At 48.1% G+C, this 25,677-nt stretch overlaps 1 protein-coding gene across 1 annotated transcript; it reads right to left on the bottom strand.

Annotated features, from left to right (window-relative positions):
- Window positions 1-696: 696 nt before the first annotated feature.
- On the bottom strand, window positions 697-24,445 carry emilin1a (elastin microfibril interfacer 1a). Its single transcript, XM_034528441.1, is given in 18 exon segments — window positions 697-2,168; window positions 2,171-2,218; window positions 2,221-2,382; window position 3,289; window positions 3,353-3,450; window positions 3,453-3,485; window positions 3,588-3,605; window positions 3,719-3,844; window positions 4,171-4,414; window positions 4,416-4,466; window positions 4,468-4,586; window positions 5,886-7,164; window positions 8,179-8,403; window positions 8,491-8,599; window positions 8,817-8,916; window positions 9,270-9,475; window positions 11,127-11,243; window positions 24,161-24,445. Coding segments are annotated over 18 exon segments (3,243 nt in total). The 5' UTR covers window positions 24,277-24,445; the 3' UTR covers window positions 697-1,977.
- Window positions 24,446-25,677: the final 1,232 nt, after the last annotated feature.

Raw genomic sequence — 25,677 nt, 5'->3', positions numbered from 1 at the left:
ACATTATATATATATGTCATTATAGATCTCTGGAAAGTCATACTAAAATGTATGACTTGTTCAAATTAGATTGTAGATATCTGAAATGAGAGATATCCAGAATGTTACATATCAAAAATGCAAATTGGGGCCAGCTGAAATGTTCATTTGGACTAGAAATAATTGAATTCAGGACATCTGCAATACAGATCCAGTCTTGTTCAAACAGCTTGCCATATGCAGGCTGCCCCATCTTATCATGCATCCTCACATCCTTAAGTAGCCGAGGTAGAATTACCGCTTCTTTGCCCTTGACCGCCAGTGCATAGATCAATTACACCGTCTCTGCCTGTGTGAGTGACCGTGGGACTGACTTGAGTTCAGAGAGGGGTTTACAAAGAGAACTCTCGACGAGTAATGAATGTGCGAAGGACAAGGGATACTCTCTCCGTCAGGGTCCCCCATCAGCAACTTGACGGCACTGAACACAGGGTGTCACTGCCGTGCAGCATAAGGAATAATGGCTTTTTAACCATCCCCTGGAAGTCTTCAGCTAAAATTAACCCACTGCAGTCAAGAGGAGGAGTTGAGAGGGGCTTTAAAGTAGGGGCCAGGAATAGAAAGTCGACCCAGCTGTGTGTATTTGTGAAAGCCAACAAAAAAAGAACGTGCCAGATTAAATAAGTCTACGGCGGGCTAAACAGTGTGTAAAAACGGTCACGTACTGGCTCATTTAATATTCGGAACACAATCCAGATGAACGCGAGACTGCCGACATCGGCTGTGTAAAACGTTTTGAGGCACACGTGGCAAAAAAAACAAGAAAACATACAAAACATTTACAATACCTGGCAAGGTGGAAGTGGTAACTCTCTTATATATCCTATATGGGCGAACCGCTGACAAATATTTACATTCCTTCGAGGTTATACATTAAACATATAAAATTACATTCCCACAGTGGAATAGGAAAACATTTTTAAAAACCCGATGCTTGGGATCAAACCCTGATATGCTGATATTAATCCACGTATTGCTTCCATGTCTTCTGTCAATATGATACAGCACGTGGCCCAATCTGCTGTATCGTCCTCTGCAGAAATATTAGATCTGTTCCTTTTAAAATCATTCAACAATATCTACACACTGTGTGTGTGTGTGTGTGTGTGTGTGTAGCCTAGAGACACAAGTTCAGCTTCATTATTTGTTATGTTTAGCTTTATACCAAATTCCACTGTAAGATAGAATGATAGGAACAGCTTCATAACTTTAACTTCTTGATCCTCCACCAATGTTAGATCGTCCTTATTAGGACAGAGGGAGAAAGAAAATAAAAATGAATCCCCATTCTTCCCCCTGGCCATCCTTCTCCTGCCCTCGTGTTTTCTAGGCATCGCTAATGTCCTAAAATGGTCTTATTGTTTTGCTGTTCTATGATTGACCAAATGCTGCGGTTCTCTCTTGAAATGTCGGTGACTTCATTTGTGCATATCCGGCTAAAGAACAGTGGTTTGGACTGCGTCCCTACATCACTCGAAGACAACAGGCATTCAAGCGTCATGTTTCTGGAATTTGCTCGTGGTCTAAATGAAACTGTGAGCCTTGAAGAAAAGAACTGCTTTAGAAACAGTTTGCAATAACCTCTGCAAATTTGAAAGACCCCCCACATCCTTAATATTTCATCATCAGAGCAAGTGTCCCTTTCCTTAACACAAGAAAAGACCTGAGGGCCATCTCTGTGTAATCTGTAAATAATTCAAGTTTGTAGAACAGCATGAAATATGGAGTTATAAGATAACCCTGCAGTGGCTTTTTCTTTTTAACACGTCATAGCATAAAAACACATTTGCGCAAATTATTTTCCTTAAGCTATGAAACACACAAACAATTATTGTGGTTGAAAAGGACTTTTTGTGATGTTGTTGTTGTTCCTTTTTAGCACATGAAGTCAAATTTGAAGTATTCTTCTCCTCGCTGAATGAATCCAGTCCAGTCGTTTCAGTGTCCTGTCCGTGACAGTGGCTCTGTACTCTTTCCAGACCAGCGTACAGGTTGAGAACGATTACATCGACGGCGCATTCCGATCAGACGGGTCTCGTACAGCAGCGTCCCGCTGAAGATGGTCAGCGGCTCGAGGAGAACGCCAGTTTGCCGGTGGACCAGGTCGATGCAGACCGTGTCCCCGGCCTCCATGGCAGGATGATGTTGAAGACGGCCACAGCTCCGGGGATGTGCTTGCCTCCGCCATGGGCTTCTCCAGGCCCTCGGGCTGGTACCCGGCCGAGTCCACTCGGGCCACGCCCGTGTTGGACTTGGACAACACCGCCTCGATCTTCATGTTCTTATGGCCCGTCAAGATGGCGCTGAAGAAGTACTTCCCACTCACTGGAGCTGTGAAATACCCTGGAGGACAGAAGCCGGTGACATGGGTGGACTTAATGTTGCGTAAGAGCTCAGACTCCTTCATTTCATCACATGTCATTCTTGAATTCCTGTTTGCTCAGAAACCTGTCGGGTCATTAAAAGGACAACACATACCACTATTTTAAAAGGTTGTGTCATCCTACAAACATATGCCTGCTTGACGGGTGCCATGCAGATAGCTTTGGTTTAATTTGGCCAAGACTTGAGATATCGCTTGAATACTGCCACCACTACAATACAATGGAGGGGAGGGGAATTTGTGTTTGAGGCACTCACATCATTGACTAGCCTTGTGGGGCAGAAATTAGTCCTAAAACCAGGAAATGAGTCAGCATTTTAGAATTTCCGTTGTTCCCTTGTTTCTTTTTGGTCAGATGCCTGAAATAAAGTTTCTGGCTCAAGGGAGTTTGAACGTGTTGTTCTACAACATCAGTAAATATCCCTGTGGTGAATTTAGAAACTTTGAAGTGTCTTGAAAAAAAGGCGCTCGCTAACAAGTCGATAAATGAGACTACGAAACGTCACCACGCCGACTCCTCCGCCTTTATCGCCTAAAACGTTAGCTTGTTACTTGCATTCGGGCTTCAGAAATCCTGAAAGTGGTGGTTCATTTGTGAAGATTATATTGCTGAACAAAATGTGTACATATCATTATTTTATTTTTTGCCACAGAGATTATTTTCTGCAATAAACAACATCTAATGGGAAAGTCCTCTTGGCTTTTTGTTGAGAACCAGTGTGACGCTAAGCTTAGCGTTGGCCGACAAAGTACGTCATCCTTGCACCTCACCACTGAATTTAAGTGCTGGCAGTAGATTTCAGAGAGGGATATTGAAATTAACTTCTAAATGGCTATGATGTTTAGGTAAATTGGGTGATCTGAACCCTTTTAATTCTACTCTTGGATCTTGGAAGGCACTGTTCCAATTCCAGCCGACCTGAAGCTCACCTGTTTTGGATTGTAGACCTTATTTTCGTTGACGAAGACCTCGTTGAACACTATGGTCCCTGCGCTTCTCATTGGGCGGGTCAGCGCAGCGGAAAAGAAAGGCGTGGCACGTGGGCATCGGACCCTGCAGGACCTGATTGCGGCGGGGGAGACGGAGAGGCAGGAGTGAGTACGAAAGGAGAGCTGTAACAGTAACGAGGGCTTTTATCTGCTGCTTAGTAAGAACAACTCATACCCTGTTCGCCTCTGAGACCTGAGGAGATAAGATGAAAGAGATAACTATGAGCAAAATGTATCAACAGTGCAGCTTGACAGCTTGTTGAATCAGTAGATGTTTGACTCGGAGACAAAGCTTGTTGGCCTTACCTGGGGCTCCAGCTAGTCCCTGCTTGCCCTCCCTGCCCTGGGGTCCTGACCCTCCCTTGGGGTCCGACGGGACCCTGGGTCCCCGCTCGCCTCTCTCTCCATGGGGGCCCGGCAGACCAGGTGGACCTGGGGGAGACGCATATCTGATGAAACGTCACAGCTGGGAAAACAACGCAAAGAAAATGCTCTCCAACAAAAACACGTTCTGTCTAAGGAGATTTTTTGAAAGCATGCACAGTAGGCCAGAAAGCTAAGACATTTAACCCGGCGTTCCTTTCACCCTCGTGTTTACTAAAACTCCTCTTTCAGACAGATTGTAGACTTTAAAGCTCTTTAAGTGAACGCTTCTCAGAATGTACGTCTGGATTCTGTCTCTGGTCCAGTTGTCCCTCACCCTGACCTTGCCTCCCTTTTGACTGACTGATATCTCTTGTCCAAAAGTCTAAACTTACCCATGAAGTCCAGCTCGATGAAACTGTGGAACTCCTTCACCAGGTCCACCACAGACGAGTTCAGTCTGTGTATGTCAGAGTGGACGTCCTCCAGCTGCACGTACTGGATGTCGTGGATGAGCTCTCCGTGAGACGTCACCGTGACATTGAGTCCATTAACGCAGCTCCACAGCCCGGACACGTGTCGCTCCAGGCCCTTCCTGATCTTCTCCAGGCTGTCAGAAAAGGAGTCCAGGCGCCCACACCACTCCCTCCAGCTTGGAGAGTCTTCTCTCCAGGCCGTCGGCGGACCGCAAGGCACTCCCCGACCTCCTTTGCGTAGTTGCTCCTCAGTATTTGGATGTCGTTGCCCACGTTGTCGAACTGAATCTTGGAGTCATCGACATGATCGGTCAGTTCCTTCTGCAGGACGTCCAACCTGGTAGAGAGTGGGGGACACTGCGGATGAGTTTCTTTTGACAAAGTTCTACAAAAAATATACTTCTTTGCTCTCATTTATTTTCCTATGGTATCTCATACACACACAAATATGTAAGCGTGTTATCCGAGCGTGTCTGTCAAGAATGTTTTCCCACTAAAACAATATTATATGAAAACACTGTTGCCAAGATAACCACAAGGCCTGTTTGATTGACCATGAGTTGTTTTCAACTCCAGGAAGAGAAAGTTATGTTTCAATAAAACAACACATCAGCGGAATTACCGTCATTATCATCATAGTAGCAGTAGCTTAGTCTTTGTTGTTTCATTCTGAGTGGCTAGTTCTACTCTATGTATTAGAACAATACATAGAGTAGACATACACAGTGCTTCCCAACTGGAGGTCGCAAGAGACATCTGAGGGGTCATGGGAAATTCGAACTTGGAACAAGGCGGGAAATCTTATTGTGTTCCACAGATTACAATTATTTTCACTTTAGCCACATTAGCAGGGTGGCTCAAGGCACAGCGGCTTTTAGTTGAGGGAAAGAGTGCGATACAAGAACTTCATGGGCTCAGAAATGCGTCATCCCTGCAGCCCTCTATAACCCGCTTAGCATCAGTACGTTAGAATTGTCATTGTTAGCATGCTGATGATAGCATTTATCATGTTAGCACGCTGACGCTGATGTTAGCTCAAAGCACCGCTCTGCCATGCACCCATGAAACCAAATTTGGCAGTGTGGCCAAACGTTGAATAAAATGTTAGGACAAGTCAAGTGAAAATGCACTAATTGCCGAATCCAGAGTTATTTTCCTTCCTCCGTTCATATGAATGAGCCAGAGAAGGAATGGTTGGGAGGCTTGCTGCTAGCATGGCTGTAGACCCTTAGTCTGGTTAGTACCTCTTCAGCTGGGCAGTAGCTACTATTGACAATACTGATGTCACGTATTCAGTATTCCTTCTGGAAGATTTGGGGGTTTTAGACACTTGATATTTTATATTCTATATTCAAAAGACTGATTCTATTCAATATTTTTACCACCAGCATTTCATTCCTGACAGCACCGAGAAGGCTCTGTATACCTATATTCATGAAACAATAACGCTGAAACTCCCTAGTCTGAAATAAGACAAAAAACTGGATTACTCCATTCAAACCAGATTCACTCCTTCTGCTCTTACCTTTCACAATAAAAGCCCTCGAAATATAAAATGGGCAGGCAAGTATTTTGGCGTGTGTACAGGCCTTTTAGTGGCAGCCACATTACCTCATCATCGCCACATCATCTTACCTCAGAGATGATGTTGTCCTTGGTGTTGCTCAGATCAGTGAGTGTGTTCCCATGTGTCTGCACAGTCCTCCCCAGGCCCTTCAGGGTGTCATTGATGGAGCTAAATGTGACCATGACCCCGGCCAGCTGTCCTTGGATGGACTTCAGATCCCCCCCTAATCTACCGCTGTGGACGCCGTGACCGTCCAGGCGTTCCTTCAGATCGTTCACGTCGACCTTACACTGTCCCGTGCACTCCTCCACATCCTCTCTGAGCTGCCCGACCTCCTCCTGAAGGTTGGAGCACACCTGAGAGCAGGCCGACTCTCCCGAGTCAACCTTACTCCGCAGATCTGTCAGTTCTGTTTGGCACTTGCCGATGCCGTTCCTGGTGGAGTTGGCAAGAGAGCGCAGGTCGGCCTCCACGCTGCCGCAAATGGAACAGTCCTCCAGATCGCGGCCCAACGTTTCGACCTCCGTGACGATCCGGTTGAAATGCTCGCCGCTCTCTCCCGTCACAGCGATTATCTTTTTGAGGTCGTCCGTTAGGTTGATGACTCTGTCGACCAGCGAGTCCCCTGACACGGACAGGTCGTTCAGCCTGGTGTTAAACTTCTGGATGTCCTCTTGGTTGGCCACGACTCTCCACTCGAGGGTTTTCACCGTGTCGTCCGTCTTGCGTCCTTTCCCGTTGGGCCCGCAGGTCTCGTTACACATGTTTGCGGTGGACGTCAGCCTTCTGTCCAGGAAGGCTGTGATGTTCCCCAGCTGACCTAAACGCCGGCTGTGGTCGGTGACCGTGTGTCCGAGGACGGCCACGTCCAGTTCCAGCTTGCCGATCTTGAAGCCGTGTTCGTCAAGGCGGCTGAGGACCATGTTGCGCAGCTGCGTGACGTCTCTCTGGACGCTGTCCTTCACGTTGTTCCCTGTGTTGGTGCACCTCTGCTCTGTCTTCCTCACTGTGCTATTCACCTTCTTCTCCAGTTCTCTGAGCCTGCCGGTCAACCTGTCCTCTGTCACTCGGCCCTTCCCCCCGCCCGTCCCGGCCAGCTCCTTGTCCAGCCGGCCTTTCACAACGTCGCACCTGTCGGCCGTGGAGGTGACTCGGACCTCTAGAGTGGACAGCTTCTTCTCCAGCTCGGTGACTGTGTTGCAGCAGGCCTGGGAGCGCTGGGTCTCGCTGCGGGAGACGTCCAGGCTCTGCCTCACGTGCTGGTCCATGGAGCTGATCAGCTTCTCCAGACCCTGGATGCGCTCCCTGTCCTCTTGCTGCTGGCGCTTCAGGTCCTCCACGCCGGCCTGGGGGGAACAGGGATAACAAGGACTGTAAATAATTTGCTGGATGTTTGTTATATCGATTATGTTTTGAGGTGATTATGTTTGCGTCCCAAATTGTTTCCAATAGAAAGCAAATAGCATTGTGTGGTCCTTCCCTGAGCATTAAGTGGAGTAACGTGCACATCAGGTGCTGTTTTTCTACCAGTAACAGCAACAGATTACTTAGAAGAATATTATTGTTATTGTTCTATTTATCCATTTATTGTTCTACTTATTGTTCCATTTATTCAATTATTGTTCTTCTTATTGCGCCATTCATTAAATTAATGTTCCATTCATCCACTTATTGTTCAAATTATTTTTAGATTTATTCAATTATTGTTCTACTTATTGTCCCATGTATTCAATTATTGTTCAATGTATCTAATTGTTGTTCCATTTATTCATGTATTGTTCATTTTATTCAATTATTGTTTTACTTATTGTCCCATGTATTCAATTATTGTTCAATGTATCCAATTGTTGTTCCATTTATTCATTTATTGTTCATTTTATTCAATTATTGTTCTACCTATTGTTCCATTTATTCAATTATTTTTCATTTTATTCAATTATTGTTCTACTTATTGTTCCATTTATTCAATTATTGATCTACTTATTGTTCCATTCATTCAATTATTCTTTCTTTTTTTCAATTATTAAATTATTCGGTGTTGCTCTAAAGCCTAGTGCAGCAAGCACACTGACTTCTCCTGCGGGTTTACTATGAATTGACTATCTTTGGATGGAGTGTATAGAGCTGTGCTGGGTAGCAGGGAGGGCCCTTCATGATTACCAACAGAAGGCAAACAAAAACATGTAATGATTGTTTTTAAGTTCAATCCTAAAATAATTGTGTCTGGCCCCGTTGCTATTTGCCTGATTTTCTCTTTCACTGCAGCATTGCTTTATTTTTTGTTAGTGCAGTGGATTATGTGCACTGATGTTTGTGTAGAGGTGTGATTTATTATTATTGTTTTACATAGTGAGAATCACCTGGCATGAAGAGCAGGACAGAGACACCCTTCTCTCCAGCTCCGTCAGGATCTCCTCCTTCAGGGTGGTGAGCTGGTTTCCTCCTTCTCCTCCTTCTCCTCCTTCTCCTCTTCTTCCTCCTCCTTCTTCTCCTCCTCTTCCTCCTCCTCTGGCCTCTCCGTCCAGCTCGTTGCCCCCTCCGTTCACCAGGTGGTTGTTGATGTTGAGCAGAGTCTGGTCATGGACCTGAGCAGGAAACATGTGCACACCAAGTTTTATTTTTTAAATCGACCCTTTGCATTTCACTTTCTAACCATACAGATAGTGTTTTACCTGAGTCCGGTTGTAGAGATGGTCCAGCTTGGTCTGGATGCTGTTGATGGTTTCCTTCATGTGTGGCTGAGCTGAGTCAGCAGGGACAATAGCCCCATTCAGACCAGGCCTAAGAAGAAGAGTCATAAAGAGAGGCATAAACTAAACTAAATATGACATGTGAGAGGATGTGAGAATAATTGTCACATAACTCTAATCTCTTTATCCGTGATAATAATCCAACTGCTGAAATTAAACTGCATTTGAATGCAGGTGATGATGCAGCAGGTGAATACCCTCCATGGACTAAAAGAGCGTGTGATGTACTGAAAATAGCGCTCACGTACAGCCGCTGGTTCATGCCGTGGATGGTGGTCTGCATGTTGTGCAGGTCTTTGGCCAGACCGCGGATGGTTTCTTCCAGCTGCTTGATCTTCTCCCCGTCCCCTGGAGACGAAGAAGGACCAATGACAATATGAAATGGAGGAAATGTGATGTTGCATATTTAGTCGTGAATATTTAATGTTGTATTTTGATTTTAAAGCTAAGATTGAAACCAGGTTCTCAGAGGCTTTAAGGGAAGTCAGCATATTACATGTTATGGTTCATATATACAGTATATGTCCCTAGATCTGATTCATGTGGGCATTCTGCTCTGCATATTGACTTGAAAATTCATGCTTCAGACTGACAATAAGCATGTGAGAAAATATGCACATCTTGAGCATGTTCCTGTTTTTCCCAAAATGAATGACTGTGATGACGTTGAACATGTATTCTGAAGTCGATGCGGCTCTCACCGCCTCGGCCCCCCCCTGTTTGGCCGCCGCCTGTGTTGAGGCCCGTCTGCGTGACGCGGGGTCGCCCTCCACTGGCTTGGGCGTCGCCGGTTCCCTTAGGCCCGTTGTGGCAGTCCTCCCCGGAGTAACCGTGGCAACACTTCCACTCCATTTCCGTCACCATCTTGTAAGCCACCTTGTACCGCGGCCTCCTGTATGTTCGGTAGCTGAGGACGGAAACGGAAATGTCATCCGCTTTAGTCCAGATGGAAATATCTCTTTAACTATTGGATGGATCACCCTGAAACTTCATACAGACATGTATAAACAGGGTGAATCCTAATGAATGTAGTGGTCCCTGGGCTGCCCTCCTCGAGGTCGATTAGTTGGAGTTGGTGGTTCTGGTCTTAGTCGACTAAGATTTCTTTAGTTGATTCACTTTTTAATCTTGTATTATTTCAAATCTCATACTGAATTTCATACTTTCAACAAACGTTATCAGCACATCTCTGGTAAATATAATACATATTTAAAGTGGTGCTTTTGTGTAATTCTTTGTGGAGGAACTCATTTGTACAGATCTATTGAGTAAATCAACGAATCGAGTCGTACGAGTGTTAGACGATTAGTAAAAATCGTTTATACCGTTGTGGTCCAAATCCTGCCAAACATACCTCAACATTCCCTCCTGTTCTTGGTGTTGAACTACGACGGTGAGCATGGTAGACTACCATGTTAGCATAATCAGTGGTTAGCATTTAGCTCAAAGCCCCATGTGCAGCCTCACAGAGCTGATAGCGTCCAGACTACTTGCGCTATGTCAGATCGTGGCATTCAGACGTAAAATGTGTAACGTGATCCCGACGACTCAGTCAGGGACCCAGAGCGGTCCCTGAACCCTGCATTGAATACCACCGCTGTACAGCATGCACTGAGCCATCTGGGAAATAGCTCCAGATCGCCTGCTGAAGATGGATGATGGAATTAAGAGCTCTTTGTAAACTACGGAATGTTATTCCCTTCCCATTCTCCAAAACTGCATTTAGCCCGTACTAAATCTTAATCTGCCGATCAGAAATATCTGAAAAAATGTGAATGTTTTATTTGGATAGCTTCATCCTTAATGTGTCCTTCAGCACTGCGGCTGAAGGGACTCCCCGTTACAGTAACAATGCAATAAATAGAACAGAATTGGCCGGAAGTCTCACTAAATATTTACGGGAGCGTCTCCCATTAACAAGCTCCGACTCTCTCCTTCACGCCAAGCCACAAACATCACTCTAGGTAATCGCGGGGGCCTTTTCTCTGCGCCTCAGTAAAGACTTCATCTTCCAGCTCGCCGCTCTGGGAGCGTGAGAAAAAGGGATACTGACAGGGGCAGAAGGAGGAGTTGGAGAAGGGGTAAGAAAGAGGAGAGTCATAAAGAGAAAGACGGAGGAGAAGAGGTTGTTTTTTACAGGGGGGAGGGGAACCAGACTGCACTGACGGCTTCATTCTTAGCATAGCCCAGGTTTAGAGCCGAGGCACGGGGGATCAGGTAGCCGGGCCGAGGGTCAGCCGGCAAGGTGAGGACTTCAAAAGAAGGGAAACATCAGGAGCGCTTGATTCATGTTGTCCATCGAGCATCGAACATTTGGAGAAGAAAATCCTTCCATCCATCACATCATAGTGAATGTGCTCCAATATTTGTAATATTGAATGTCCCCGCGGTCTGGAAAAGAGCTGAGCGGATTCAGTATTCACAGACAGGAAACAGGGGGAGAAGGCGGATTTGTATGGAGGACAGGAAGTTGGGAGGAGCAGGACAGAATACAGATTAGATCCCAGCGACCGAGAGGAGGATTCGGAGGAGATGCGAATGAAGAGAGGGATACTCACGCGACTCGGGGACATTGGCCCCAGGTGCAGCGCTGGTAGTCCGGTTTGATGTACGTCTCCACCCCGTCCTCCATCACGCAGCTCACGGTGCGTGTCACCACGTAGGCGCACCAGTTCCTGAGAGGAGCACAGGCAGAAGGAAATGACTCTTAGCAGCCCTCTCACACTCTGTATATATATACTCTTTGTTTCCCAGGCAAAAACAGATGAAAGATTGGCATGAAATATAAATATACATGATAAACAAAAATCTGGACACTTGTTTGAGTTTCCAGATCAATATCTCAAACAGGAACTGGTTATTATTTTCTGTGCAACATTCAAGAGAAATTGTCCGCGGTCAGATCAGTTCAGGATAGGTGCATGACTTCAACAATGGCTGCCATTGTATGCCTCCCCAACTCCACACCAACCAACCCACACAAAGACACACACACACATGCTGCATATCCATAAAAAAATTGGGATATTTATCGCTGGAAAACCAAGACATTGAGCTAAAAAAGTGTCGACTTCGATCATTACGATGAACATTTGAACACTTGATGTTAAACCGGCTTTCATGCAAGGTTTAACTCTAAAGGCCCTTATGGTGAATAAACAACATAAACATGCAGAATATACTCTCCTGCCAATAATTCCATTGAAACGATATTCATGAGAGTAGCAGCACTTGTTCAATAAAGGATTGAATACATGTATGCAAGCAGAGGGCCGACTACCTAGATCCTGTTGAGCCAGAGCAGCGTCTGACGTATATGTCCAGGGCTTTTATTTTGAAAAGGTAAGTATAGAAGGTGGATTGGTCTGCTTTGCCTTTGTCGAGGTTGAAAGGAGTAATACAATTCAAGGTCATGGTTCAGACTACAGACCTCCTCTGGTTGTATAGAAGTCTATGCTTCATGTGTTAAAGCTGCATTCTCTCTCCTGACCACCAGGGGGCGACTCCTCTGGTTGTATGGAAGTCTATGCGTCATGTGTTAAAGCTGCATTCTCTCTCCTGACCACCAGGGGGCGACTCCTCTGGTTGTATAGAAGTCTATGCGTCATGTGTTTAAAGCTGCATTTCTCTCTACTGACCACCAGGGGGCGACTCCTCTGGTTGTATAGAAGTCTATGCGTCATGTGTTAAAGCTGCATTCTCTCTACTGACCACCAGGGGGCAACTCCTCTGGTTGTATAGAAGTCTATGAGAAAATGACTTTTCACATCGGTGAATAAAGTGAACTCACAAAAACACAGAGCAGCGTGAGCATTCATTTGGAGTCATGTTTCCGACCACTTGGCGACTGTAAGGGGAATATTCACTCCCAGTTAAGTACTTTGCCCTTCTAAGTTCCAACTCCTGAGGGAAATATCTAGTTTACTGCTGCTAAATGCTCCACCAAATGCCCTCCAGCTCAAAAGGGACAGCAATAGAAGAACCCCCCTCCGTCTACATGTGACTCACTCTGTCCTCTTCCCTCTGACCTCCCTTGACCCTCAGATGTCTCTCTTGATAACAACCACGGATAGGTTTAAGGACACAGACGTCCTTCAGCCGCTTTCCATCATCATTTTCATATTACCCAGAACCCCCCATCCCCATGGTTATTATGGCCAATTAGTGTTCCTCAGATCCATCGGAGCGGTGCTATGATGGGTGTACGGACAGAAGTCGGAGCGCACAAGGAGTTCCTTCATGCTGGAGAGCTTTCCTCACTTTGTTTATCCTTGCGTCTCCATGTCTCTCTGTCTGCACGTCTCTGTGTCTCTGTGTCTCTGTGTCTCCACGTCTCTGTGTCTCCGTGTCTCCACGTCTCCGTGTCTCCACATCTCCACATCTCCACGTCTCCGTGTCTCTGTGTCTCTGTGTCTCCACGTCTCCACGTCTCTGTTTCTCCACGTCTCTGTGTCTCTGTGTCTCTGTGTCTCCACGTCTCTGTGTCTCCGTGTCTCCACGTCTCCGTGTCTCCACATCTCCACATCTCCACGTCTCCGTGTCTCCACGTCTCTGTGTCTCCACGTCTCCACGTCTCTGTGTCTCCACGTCTCCATGTCTCTGTGTCTCCACGTCTCTGTGTCTCTCTGTCTCTGTGTCTCTGTGTCTCCACGTTTCCACGTCTCTGTGTCTCTGTGTCTGTGTCTCCACGTCTCTGTATCTCCACGTCTCCGTGTCTCCACATCTCTGTGTCTCCACGTCTCTGTGTCTCTGTGTCTCCACGTCTCCATGTCTCTGTGTCTCCACGTCTCCACGTCTCTGTGTGTCCACGTCTCTGTGTCTCCACGTCTCTGTGTCTCCACATCTCTGTGTCTCCACGTCTCCGTGTCTCCATGTCTCTGTGTCTCCACGTCTCCACGTCTCTGTGTGTCCACGTCTCTGTGTCTCCACGTCTCTGTGTCTCCACATCTCTGTGTCTCCACGTCTCCGTGTCTCCACGACTCTGTGTCGCCACGTCTCTGTGTCTCCACGTCTCCATGTGTCTGTGTCTCCACATCTCTGTGTCTCCACGTCTCCGTGTCTCCACGACTCTGTGTCGCCACGTCTCTGTGTCTCCACGTCTCCATGTCTCTGTGTCTCTGTGTCTCTGTGTCTCCACGTCTCTGTGTCTCCACGTCTCCGTGTCTCTGTGTCTCCATGTCTCTGTGTCTCCACGTCTCTGTGTCTCTGTGTCTCTGTGTCTCCGTGTCTCCACGTCTCTGTGTCTCCACGTCTCTGTGTCTCTGTGTCTCCACGTCTCTGTGTCTCCACGTCTCTGTTTCTCCACGTCTCTGTTTCTCCATGTCTCTGTGTCTCTGTGTCTCTGTGTCTCCACGTCTCTGTTTCTCCACGTCTCCGTGTCTCTGTGTCTCTGTGTCTCCGCGTCTCCGTGTCTCTGTGTCTCCACGTCTCCGTGTCTCTGTGTCTCCACGTCTCTGTGTCTCCACGTCTCCACGTCTCTGTTTCCTACACGTCTCTGTGTCTCTGTGTCTCCACGTCTCCGTGTCTCCACGTCTCTGTGTCGCCACGTCTCTGTGTCTCCACGTGTCTCCACGTCTTTGTGTCTCCACATCTCTGTGTCTCCACGTCTCCACGTGTCTGTGTCTCCACGTCTCTGTGTCTCTGTGACTCCACGTCTCTGTGTCTCCGCGTCTCCACGTCTCTGTGTCTCCACGTCTCCGTGTCTCCACGTCTCTGTGTCGCCACGTTTCTGTGTCTCCACGTGTCTCCACGTCTTTGTGTCTCCACATCTCTGTGTCTCCACGTGTCTGTGTCTCCACGTCTCTGTGTCTCTGTGACTCCACGTCTCTGTGTCTCTGTGACTCCACGTCTCTGTGTCTCCGCGTCTCCACGTCTTTGTGTCTCCACGTCTCCATGTCTCCGTGTCTGCGCGTCTCCACGTGTCTCCACGTCTCTGTGTCACCACGTCTCTGTGTCTCTGTGTCTCGCGTCTCCGCGTCTCCACGTCTCCACGTCTCTGTGTCTCCACGTCTCCATGTCTCCGCGTCTCCGCGTCTCCACGTCTCCACGTCTCTCTGTCTCCGCGTCTCCACGTGTCTGTGTCTCCACGTCTCCATGTCTCCGCGTCTCCGCGTCTCCACGTCTCCATGTCTCCACGTCTCCACGTCTCCACGTCTCTCTGTCTCCGCGTCTCCATGTGTCTGTGTCTCCACGTCTCCATGTCTCCGCGTCTCCGCGTCTCCACGTCTCCATGTCTCCACGTCTCTCTGTCTCCGCGTCTCCATGTGTCTGTGTCTCCACGTCTCCACGTCTCTCTGTCTCCGCGTCTCCATGTGTCTGTGTCTCCACGTCTCCATGTCTCCACGTCTCTGTGTCTCCGCGTCTCCACGTGTCTCCACGTCTCCACGTGTCTCCACGTCTCTGTGTCTCCACGTCTCTGTGTCTCACGTCTCTACGTCTCTGTGTCTCCACGTCTCTGTGTCTCCACGTCTCTGTGTCTCCACGTCTCTGTGTCTCTGTGTCTCCACGTCTCTGTGTCTCACGTCTCCACGTCTCTGTGTCTCCACGTCTCTGTGTCTCTGTGTCTCCACGTTTCTGTGTCTCACGTCTCCACGTCTCTGTGTCTCCACGTCTCTGTGTCTCCACGTCTCTGTGTCTCACGTCTCTGTGTCTGTGTCTCCACGTCTCTACGTCTCTGTGTCTCCACGTCTCTGTGTCTCCACGTCTCTGTGTCTCACGTCTCTGTGTCTCCACGTCTCTGTGTCTCCACGTCTCTGTGTCTCACGTCTCCACGTCTCTGTGTCTCCACGTCTCTGTGTCTCACGTCTCTGTGTCTCCACGTCTCCACGTCTCTGTGTCTCCACGTCTCTGTGTCTCCACGTCTCTGTGTCTCCGTGTCTCACGTCTCTACGTCTCTGTGTCTCCACGTCTCTGTGTCTCCACGTCTCTGTGTCTCCGTGTCTCCACGTCTCTCTGTATCCACGTCTCCACGTGTCTGTGTCTCACGTCTCCACGTCTCCATGTCTCCGCATCTCCACGTCTCCACGTCTCCACGTCTCCACGTCTCTCTGTCTCCGCGTCTCCACATGTCTGTGTCTCCACGTCTCCATGTCTCCGCGTCTCCGCGTCTCCACGTCTCCACGTCTCCATGTCTCCATGTCTCCGCGTCTCCACGTCTCCACGTCTCCATGTCTCCATGTCTCCACGTCTCCACATCTCCACGTCTCTCTGTCTCCACGTGTCTGTGTCTCCACGTCTCCATGTCTCCGCGTCTCCGCGTCTCCACGTCTCCATGTCTCCATGTCTCCATGTCTCCACGTCTCTGTGTCTCCGCGTCTCCACGCGTCTCCACGTGTCTCCACGTCTCTGTGTCTCCACGTCTCTGTGTCTCACGTCTCTACGTCTCTGTGTCTCCACGTCTCTGTGTCTCCACGTCTCCACGTCTCTGTGTCTCTGTGTCTCCACGTCTCCGTGTCTCCACGTCTCTGTGTCTCCGTGTCTCACGTCTCCACGTCTCTGTGTCTCCACGTCTCTGTGTCTCACGTCTCTGTGTCTCTGTGTCTCCACGTCTCTACGTCTCTGTGTCTCCACGTCTCTGTGTCTCCACGTCTCTGTGTCTCTGTGTCTCACGTCTCCACGTCTCTGTGTCTCCACGTCTCTGTGTCTCCACGTCTCTGTGTCTCACGTCTCTGTGTCTCCACGTCTTCACGTCTCTGTGTCTCCACGTCTCTGTGTCTCCACGTCTCTGTGTCTCCGTGTCTCACGTCTCTACGTCTCTGTGTCTCACGTCTCTGTGTCTCCACGTCTTCACGTCTCTGTGTCTCCACGTCTCTGTGTCTCCACGTCTCTGTGTCTCCACGTCTCACGTCTCTACGTCTCTGTGTCTCCACGTCTCTGTGTCTCCACGTCTCTGTGTCTCCGTGTCTCCACGTCTCTGTGTCTCCACGTCTCTCTGTATCCACGTCTCCACGTGTCTGTGTCTCACGTCTCCACGTCTCTGTGTCTCCACGTCTCTGTGTCTCCACGTCTCTGTGTCTCTGTGTCTCCACGTCTCTGTGTCTCTGTGTCAACACCAACAAAATAAGATTTTTGTGTACATCTATCGACATCGGATTCTTTGACTCTAAATGTCCATATCGGTATATTAAAAAGAATGAAGAAAATGTGTTTTTATTTCTTACGATTTGGGTGAATGAACCCTTTAACATTAATATAACAGATTCAGAGTAAAGTTTCTTGGTCCAGCCCCAACCGAATTCCGTTGCATGTGATCCATGCTGTACCGCACGGCCTGACGGCTGCTTTGAGCTCCCGCTTCGGGAAAAACGAAGGCCGAACCGCTCGTGCACAAACTTCTCCCAGTACATTTTTGCTGATTCTGCATATTCACAGGATGCCACTGTTGCCATGGGCTGATTTGGAGTGAAATCTAGCATGTCGTCTGGCTGGGATCAACGAGTGTCCCGTGTTCCTCACAGCGATCCACTTGGCCTCCTCAAGCCACGCGTTGAACCGCGTTACCCTTCTGTGTTTATGTTGCATTTAATACTTCTCTCAGAGCTCGGAGCACCGGTGACTCATCGGGGATTACGCCGTGTGAGGGTTTGTTACACTGCACTGGGAAGTCTCTAAGGCTGCGAGGAGGGATACACAACATGTAACAAACCAGAAAGAGACAGCGGCGATGGATCTGAAGGGCTCCTGCTGGCTCAGCGGGCCCGTCCTGCCGATCCGTCACCCTGACGCGGGGGTCACGGGGTCACGGAGTTGACCTTGTTTCCTTGCTGACGGAGAACAGGCGCCGCGTTCTGCGTAAATAAACCAAACCATCTCCTTCTCTTTTGTTTCTTTTTCTTTTCGCCACTGAGCAGACACAGATGTGGAAACATGCACAGAGAGACGGAAAAAAACACACACGCAGCTCCGCCCGCCTCCACAGCATCCACACACACACACTTACTGTACATGCACGCCCCCCCACCCGCCCACTACCACCCCCTCCCTGATGGTTCTCTTTCCATCTCTCCATCATCCAGCTTCTCCCTCCGATACATGAGAGGAGCCTTTATATGTGTGGGAGTGCAGCAGAGTGTGGCTGTGCTTCTAAGCATATGCCCTTCACATTAACACTTTTGATATTGTTTTATTAATGTAAGTACAGGGAATCTTCATGTGTTTTAAGTGTTTCTCCTCCTCCATCTCCTCCTCCCTCTCCTCCCTCTTCTCCTCCATCTCCTCCTCTATCTCCTCCTCCCTCTCCTCCGCAACTCCACATCTGTTAACTTAAGTGAAGCCATCAGCAGTCTGTATGGCCTTGTCGACGTGGGAATATTCCTGCCCTAAAAACCTTCCTATTTAGAGGACTATAAAGCAAGGGCTGTCTGTCTGCCTGTCTGTCTGATTGTCTGTGTGTCTGTCACCTGTCTGTCTGTCTGCCTGTCTGCCTGTCTGTCTGTCTGTCTGTCTGTCTGTCTGCCTGTCTGTCTGTCTGTCTGTCTGTCTGTCTGTCTGCCTGTCTGTCTGTCTGTCTGCCAGTCCAATATTAAATCTCCTTTTCGCCCTCCACCATTTCCTGATGAAAATATCCCTTTTATTAAAATATCTCTTTCATTAAAATATCTCTTTCATTAAAATATCTGTCATTAAAATATCTCTGTCATTAAAATATCTGTCATTAAAATATCTCTGTCATTAAAATATCTCTGTCATTAAAATATAAATATCTCTGTCATTAAAATATCTCTGTCATTAAAATATAAATATCTCTGTCATTAAAATATAAATATCTCTGTCATTAGCTGCTCAAAGCTCCACTGTGTGAACTTTGATCCGGCTCATATTTGGTGCTGCTGGGCAGAGAACTTTGTCTGGAGACCACACAGATGAGAGCCGTGAGAGTCAACCAAAACAGTGTGCCGCAAATAATGCTCTGTGTGTGAACCTCGTAGACGTGGTCATGTGATCCAATAGATTATTGACTACAGCAGCGTTCAGGTCCAGGGCACATGGAGCAGCCGCGGACGCTTCTACTTCGCCCCTTGGCAAAGCGAGTCGGGGCAACCCGGCAATCAAATGTAAGTAACGGGGAAAACGTGTTTTTTATGCCACATTGAGCTTTCGCTGTTTTTCTGTTGTTGAATGAGAAGGAGGGGGAAATGATATTGGTCATTGTAGTTAACTATCGCTAATATCAATGTCAGTTCCAGCCCCCACTGGCATATAAATAGGAAGTCAGGGGTAAAGAAGCCCGTCCTCTTGCCTGATTTGATTGACTGCCTCGGTCGATTGCGACATTGACGAGCGGGACGGCTGGCGCTGAAAAGTGGAGAATATGATTTTACTTTCATGGGCGTCTAAAAAACGTCTGAAAAACCCACCAAGCACCAAAGGAAAACGTGTGTTTCCAGCTGGGGCAGGAAGCCTGACGTCTCAACCCACACGGCTCGGTTTCATTCAACGGCGGGTCACTGTGGGTAAAAACTGGAACAATCATTGACAAAAGTGACACGCAGAGTAAGTGGGAGGGAGAAGGAATGAAAGAATGGGGTAAATAAAAAGGGTCAGGGGAGGGAGCGGAGGTTTTACTCCTCAAACAAAGAAAGCACTTGGCGGCGCCTTTTGTTGAGGGATCTTTCATTTAGCTTCAAGGGGAAGGCTTCGGCAGCGACCTCAATGAGTGGATGGAGGGGGGGGGGGGGGGGGGGGGGGGGGGATCTCGCTGTTTGAACCGCGGCCCAAAAGGTCAAGCCCCCCCCCCCCCCACACACACACACACACACACACACAACACACACACACTCCAACGTCCTTGTAAAGGTACACCCCTTTACCGTCGGCAGACGACCACGCGCACACTCCAGTGCACTCACTCGCGCTTGAGCAATCGCACGGCAACGAACAAACAACAAAGGCAGACACACACATTACTCCGGCCTCTGTGCGCCATCCCACACACACACACACACACACGCGCACACCACACAAACAGGTTGTTTTTTTCCCTTCTTTTTGACTGGTTCCAGCATCTGGGGACAGTGTGTAAACGTCTCTCTGATTGTTTAGCCTGGCGGTCGTGAAGACATACAGAGAATGTCCGTACTGGAATTGGCTTCGGCGGTATTGCTCAGATACGTCTGTACCTTCGGAGGGTTTGTGGTTCACTTGAATTTTAACCATTTATGGAGGCATGTGCACTTTGAGGAATATGTCTCCTCGAAAACCATAAAGCTATACTTGCCAAAAATATCACAGATTATTTATGCAGGTAGCTAGTAGAACTCGATTTGACTGCTCTGAGGTCTAAAACAGTGATTCAGCATTTAAATGTCTGCTTCCATTTAGGCCGAGTGGTTCTGGTGCGGATGGGGAGCTCGTTGGGAAGGGATCCAAAGCCTCCGTAGCATTCTGTACGCTTTTTTCTAAACCAGGCTTTCGTAAACGAAAAGCATGCTGGGAACGATGGTCATTATTTTACAACGGCTGTGACTGGAAAGCATCCCATTTCCCACGTAGGCATTACCATATTTAATGAGATTTGTTTGCCGTGCTAATTAGCAGAACATCCTCCCAGATGAAGTGAGTTTGGACATTTTTCCAAAGGCCTGTCAAGACGAGGAGACTCCTGTTACAGTCCATGCCACATGTTGGTGTTCTACCACAGTAGAACACAGTAGCCAACAGTAGTGAGCGGGGCCTTTTCACCATTTCACAGTGCATTCTGGGAAATGGACTGTACTTGTATAGTCTTCCGACCATTCAAAGCGCTTTAACACACCCATTCATACACTGATGACAGAGGCTACCATGCAAAGTGCCACCTGCGCATCAGGACTAACTAACATTCACACACACATTCATACACCGTAGGCACAGCTTCTTCTTCCCCAAGGACACATCGACATGGGCTGGGGGAGCCGGGGATCAAACCGCCGATCCTCCCCTGAACCACAGTCGCCACGATTTATGATGCTCTCAAAGCTTTTCTGTGCTGCTCTGGAGCCACTCGGGTCAATTAGCACGCTCCAGGGGCAATTATTAAAAGAAGCCCACTGACAATACATTTGTCTGTGCACAGGTTGCCTTTTAATTATTTGACTTACTGGTGTTAAATGTGTTCCAGAAGTTTTTTTCTGGCCTCCTACATTTCACAGAAGAGGCTTGAAGTAACGCTGTGTTCACAGTGGTGACGCGACGCCCAATAACTGACCCCGACACTTGTCTCTTTTCGAGGCTCACTTCGAGGCTTGGCCGTGTTCTTGAACACAGCACAAGTGCAATTGGTCCTACTGTATGTAGGCAGAGAGAAATATGATCACAAATAGATCGAGTACAAGAGACGCAGAGATATGAGTTTGGTTTCATTGAATACTGGTGTACTGTCGGAGGAGAAAATGCTATAGCTGTATTTTTAGGATTGATTACTGGTTGTGATTTTCAAATATAAGTACCAAAAGGCAGCATTAGAAAGGTGCCATTCTTATTTCTACTCTGAAGGACCGAAACTTTCCTTAAGTGCAGTGTCATTTACCTTGGGCAGTAAGATGTATGAATGTCCTGATGGATGAGTGACAGAATGTGGACACCCAAACATACTACGGGACTGTAAGTGATTGTTTGCTATCTGATTACAGAACCATGAGCAGTACAGCTGCTCTAACATTCTCAGTACTTCTGAGTGGGCTGCCTACCCCCTTTGTAATGAGGTCACAGGCATTCACAGCTCTGCTCATTGTAACAATGAGAATATATGTCATGATATGTACTGTTCTGTTTCTGTAATTAAAGTCAATGCCGTAGACTAAGAAGTCAACGTAGTCACCGTGACGTCACCTACTGGTTTGTGGACTGTGGGTTTGGAGCCTTGAGTTTGTCATTTTAGCCACCGCCATCTTGTTGATTTGCAACCAGAAGTGACACGAGGGGGCGGAGCTAAATACAACCCAACTCTGAATTAAATACATGTTGGTGGGCAAATGTGTTGAAACAAAATTTGAAAGGGTTAACATTGTAAGATAAAATAACATACCAGACCGGACAAGGTAGCGACCTGTCAATCATCAGGTAGCCCCGCTCTAAAGCTTTTTTTTAATACTTAACAGCGGCTTCTAAAGGCCTGCATGGCACTGACTGGGTGATACTGTCACCACAAAGGTGTTAGAGGAGGCTGAGTTCAGGGCTCTGTGCAGACCGGTCAGATTGTGTTCGGGTCTGGCTTTGTGCTCCGGGACATTGTTACCTAGAAGCAGCCAAAGGCTTTGCCCAAACTGGCACCGCAAACTTGGAAGGACGCTCGTATTCGAGATTACGCTATAGCATAAAGGCTTCATTCATGGAACTAAAGCCCTTGCCCAAATAAGGAAAACCTGAACTTGGCTTGTCCACGTACAGCATTATTGGCCATTCTCGGGCTAATGGCCCCATAACAAAGTGTTTGTCTCTTTGGCTCTCTGGATTTTCCTGCCACAGTCCCCAAAGCCGAAGACCATGCAGGCTATTTTAAGTGTGCCCATTTGTCTATCTTTATGTCTCCTGTATGGAGCACCCCAATGCTTTAGTGTATGGAAATAAGTGGAGCATAAGTATGATTAATGCATCTGCTCCTTGCTACCCTTCAGTGGTGACGTCCTCCAGACTGTACGTGAGCCTATCCAGATCAGCGGTCCACCGACACTCAGACCCGCCGCTCTTCGGGGCCGGCGGGATGACGTGTCAGCTGTGGCATTACTTTGGCAGGACGGGGTCCTCCTCCTGAACCCCCCGGGGCATGACACCCCTTCAGTTCATCCGACTGCCTTTATCGCATATGGGGTACTTCGCTCATCCGTCAAAACAGATCAATGTCAGTTCAAATGGGTGTCAGAGGGGCAACCCCCATGACGTCACTTGTGTGTGCGTGTGGTTAGTGTGTGTGTACGTCACAGGACAGCCATGCTGACTCCTTCACAGGAAAGGGGGAAGGCCTTTGAGGACCCTGGCCGATCTTCTTTCTTCTACTGTCAGTCTGTCTTTTCTCTCGTCCTGTTGCTCCTCCCCTCCTTTTCTCACTCTTTCGTCCTCTCTCGTCACGCCTGCCGGGTCTCTCTTTTCTTTTCTTCTCCTCCTCTTGTTTGCCTCTCACTCATCTCAACCTATATCAATCCGATGCTTTATCCCCCCCCCCCCCCACAATCACCTATCCTCTCTGCTTTTTAGCGCTCATTTCCACTCCAATTAATCTTTTCCCCCTGTTTCTTACTCTTTCTCACCCCCCCCCCCCCCCCCATCCCCTCATGACTTATTTCTCCTATTCCCAGTAGCCAACAGTTCAGCTTCCCCATACACCAGAGAGGCCATCCATGCCTCACCACTCAGGCCGCCCCAGCAGCAGCAGTGCACTGCGCTCTGATGTGGAGAAACCTGATAGAAGCTATATGCACATGCAGCGGCTCAGCTCCCAGAAGCCCGGCCTGCCTCTCATGCACACGTACATGCACACGTACATGCACACGTACATGCACACACACACACACACGCACACACGTTAAATGCAAACACATGTGAGGGATGGACTTGATTCACCCTCTCACCTTTTTTATTTGTGTACACACACACACACACACACACACAGACACACACACCCCTCTGCTCTCAGTGGATCAGTGAACCCCGTTCGATCATTCATTTACAAGCACACAAACAAGTCGCACATCTGTCCGCAGAGGTGAGGGGGGGTCGTCCAAACATGGGGCCCTCGGGGATGACATGCTAATAACGCACTATGGGGGCAACCGCAGCGCAATAAAAACATACATGTGCCGGGCCACTGACGGTATTAACAGCCTCACAAGCAGGGACATCACTGATCTACAAGAGACTGTTAATGGATTCACTCAGAGTCAGAGTATATTATATGATATCTAAATATTATACAGCGATCAGTCTTCTGTGGAGCCCATTCAGCATGACTTGACTGGAACATGCTGTTGGCCAAGATGATGAATCCTCCTCCAAAGGAAAGACTCTGCGCCCCCTGAACCGCTTTTCCGTATCTATAATCCTATAAACCCTGGCCAGCTCTGCCCATCGCCCCCCCCACCACTGCAGCCACTACCCACCCATTAGGCCCCAGTAGTGTAAAATACCTAATCACCAATAAGACATTTCCTCTAAAATCAAATGTAGTTCTGCAAGAGATATATTCACATCACAGACGTGAGGGAAATGACCAACAGGGTCTTCATTTCTTCAATTAACTGTACAAAGTCTTATTTTATTTTATTTACTTATTATCTATTATTTGAGAGAGATTATTAGAGATGTATTTTAGTGCAATAATCATGCATTCCTGTTGCAATTTAGGATTATTTTCCTAATCAATCATTTAATCATGTATTTGTTTGGATTAATCATTAAATTGTTTCGACCATACATTTTCCAGAACCCAGACTACCTATAATGTCCACAACACAGATATTTAATTAAAACTAATGTAACAAATAATTGAGATAAGCTGCCACGTGTGTCCAGTTGAACGTGCCCGTGCCTCTTAGAGAGCCCAGGGTAGCAGCATCCTAAACAACACGACGACGGTTCTCCAGGTCACGCGCAGCCTCACGCGCAGCCTCACGCGTCCTACCTGTGCCTGCTGGCCGCCCTCTGTCCCGTCTGAACACCGGACTCCCCGTATCCTCCGAGACCCCAGCTGACCCGGGCCAACGAGAAGCAGGCGAGCAGGTACAGCCCCGTCTCCATCCCGTCCGACGCAACAACAACAACAACAACAACAGTTTAAAGAAGAAGAAACGTGTGTAGCTCCAGAAGGTCGGTCCTGGAAGAGTCTCTCGGTTACTGTGTGAGCTGTTCAGGACGCAGAGCCGTGACTTCACCGGGACGCGGCCCAGTCAAGTGCATCTCAGTCGGAGGAGCGCTGGAGCCCGACTGCTGCTCCTGGAGCCCGGAGCCACAGCCGTCATGCCCGCTCAGGGTCCTCTCTCTCTCCCCCCCCCCCCCCCCCCCCCCCCCCCCCCCCCCCCCCCCCCCCCCCCCCCCCCCCCCTCTCTCGCTCTCTCTCTCTCCTTTTCCCCCCATCTCTCCCCCCCCCTCTCTCCTTCCCCCCCCCTCTCTCCCCCCCCCCTCTATCTCTCCTTTCCCCCCCTCTCTCCCCCCCCCCTCTATCTCTCCTTTCCCCCCTCTCTCTCTCTCTCCTCCCCCCCTCTTCTCTCTCTCCCCCCCTCTCTCTCTCTCCTTCCCCACCCTCTCTCTCTCCTCCCCCCCCTCTCTCTCTCTGGATGTGTAGAAATATGAGAGCACTTGAGGGCAAATATAACTGTGGCCACAATTGGCAATTACAGAATACCGGCACATGGAATATTCTATGTTTCCTAACATTATTCATTTTGGGGCTTTCCAGACATTAGCTGTTGGCAACTGGACCGACCGAGCAGAAGAAGAAAAGAGCCATGAAGTAAGCTGAATAACATTAGCAGACAAATAGCCTCTGGTCATACCTGATCACAAACCCCTCAATGTATTGAATTGAGAATGTGCATTTTTAACTCAACAGAACTTCAACTTTTCTCCCTTTTCCTTGCTTTAGAAAGTGAAATAGTCTAACTTGAAAGGTTAAAGTGAGATTGATTTGACAGCAGCAATAGTCTCCCTTTAAGCTAACATGGGCGAGAAGTCCCTGAAGTGCTCTACAAAAACAGTTGTATTGAATGTGTTGTAATTCTATTATGTTGTTTATTCTGTACACATTATGATCCCTGAGGATATCGTATGCGTACAGATTGTGAGGCGAATTCTTTTGTGTGTCATTTGCAGTTTTCATGATCAAGAACTGGACCGTCAATCTCAACTCGATCTACATGGACACATTTTCTCAGTAGAATTCCTCCGCAGTCGGGCACTCCATCTGAAGAAGAAGATCATCGGTGGAAAGCTCCAGAATCGCTTGTACTGTTCCCAGTGTCAAGAATCTTTGTCTTTTACATGAGCATTGGTTTGGCATTTGGTAACTATGAATAATTGAAATTCCTTTCAGTGAATGTGTTGAACAGCAGCTCAATGACATCCATGTCTAGTGACGGCTAAAGTGTCCTCCTCCTTCACAATAGCTGTCAATCAGCCTGTTGGCCTGTCGGCCTTTCTCCT

The sequence above is a fragment of the Cyclopterus lumpus genome, chromosome 24, assembly GCF_009769545.1.
Source record: "Cyclopterus lumpus isolate fCycLum1 chromosome 24, fCycLum1.pri, whole genome shotgun sequence".
NCBI classification, from domain to species: domain Eukaryota; kingdom Metazoa; phylum Chordata; class Actinopteri; order Perciformes; family Cyclopteridae; genus Cyclopterus; species Cyclopterus lumpus.
Note: the sequence above shows the minus strand (reverse complement) of the source record. Positions and strands in the feature narration are given on the sequence as shown.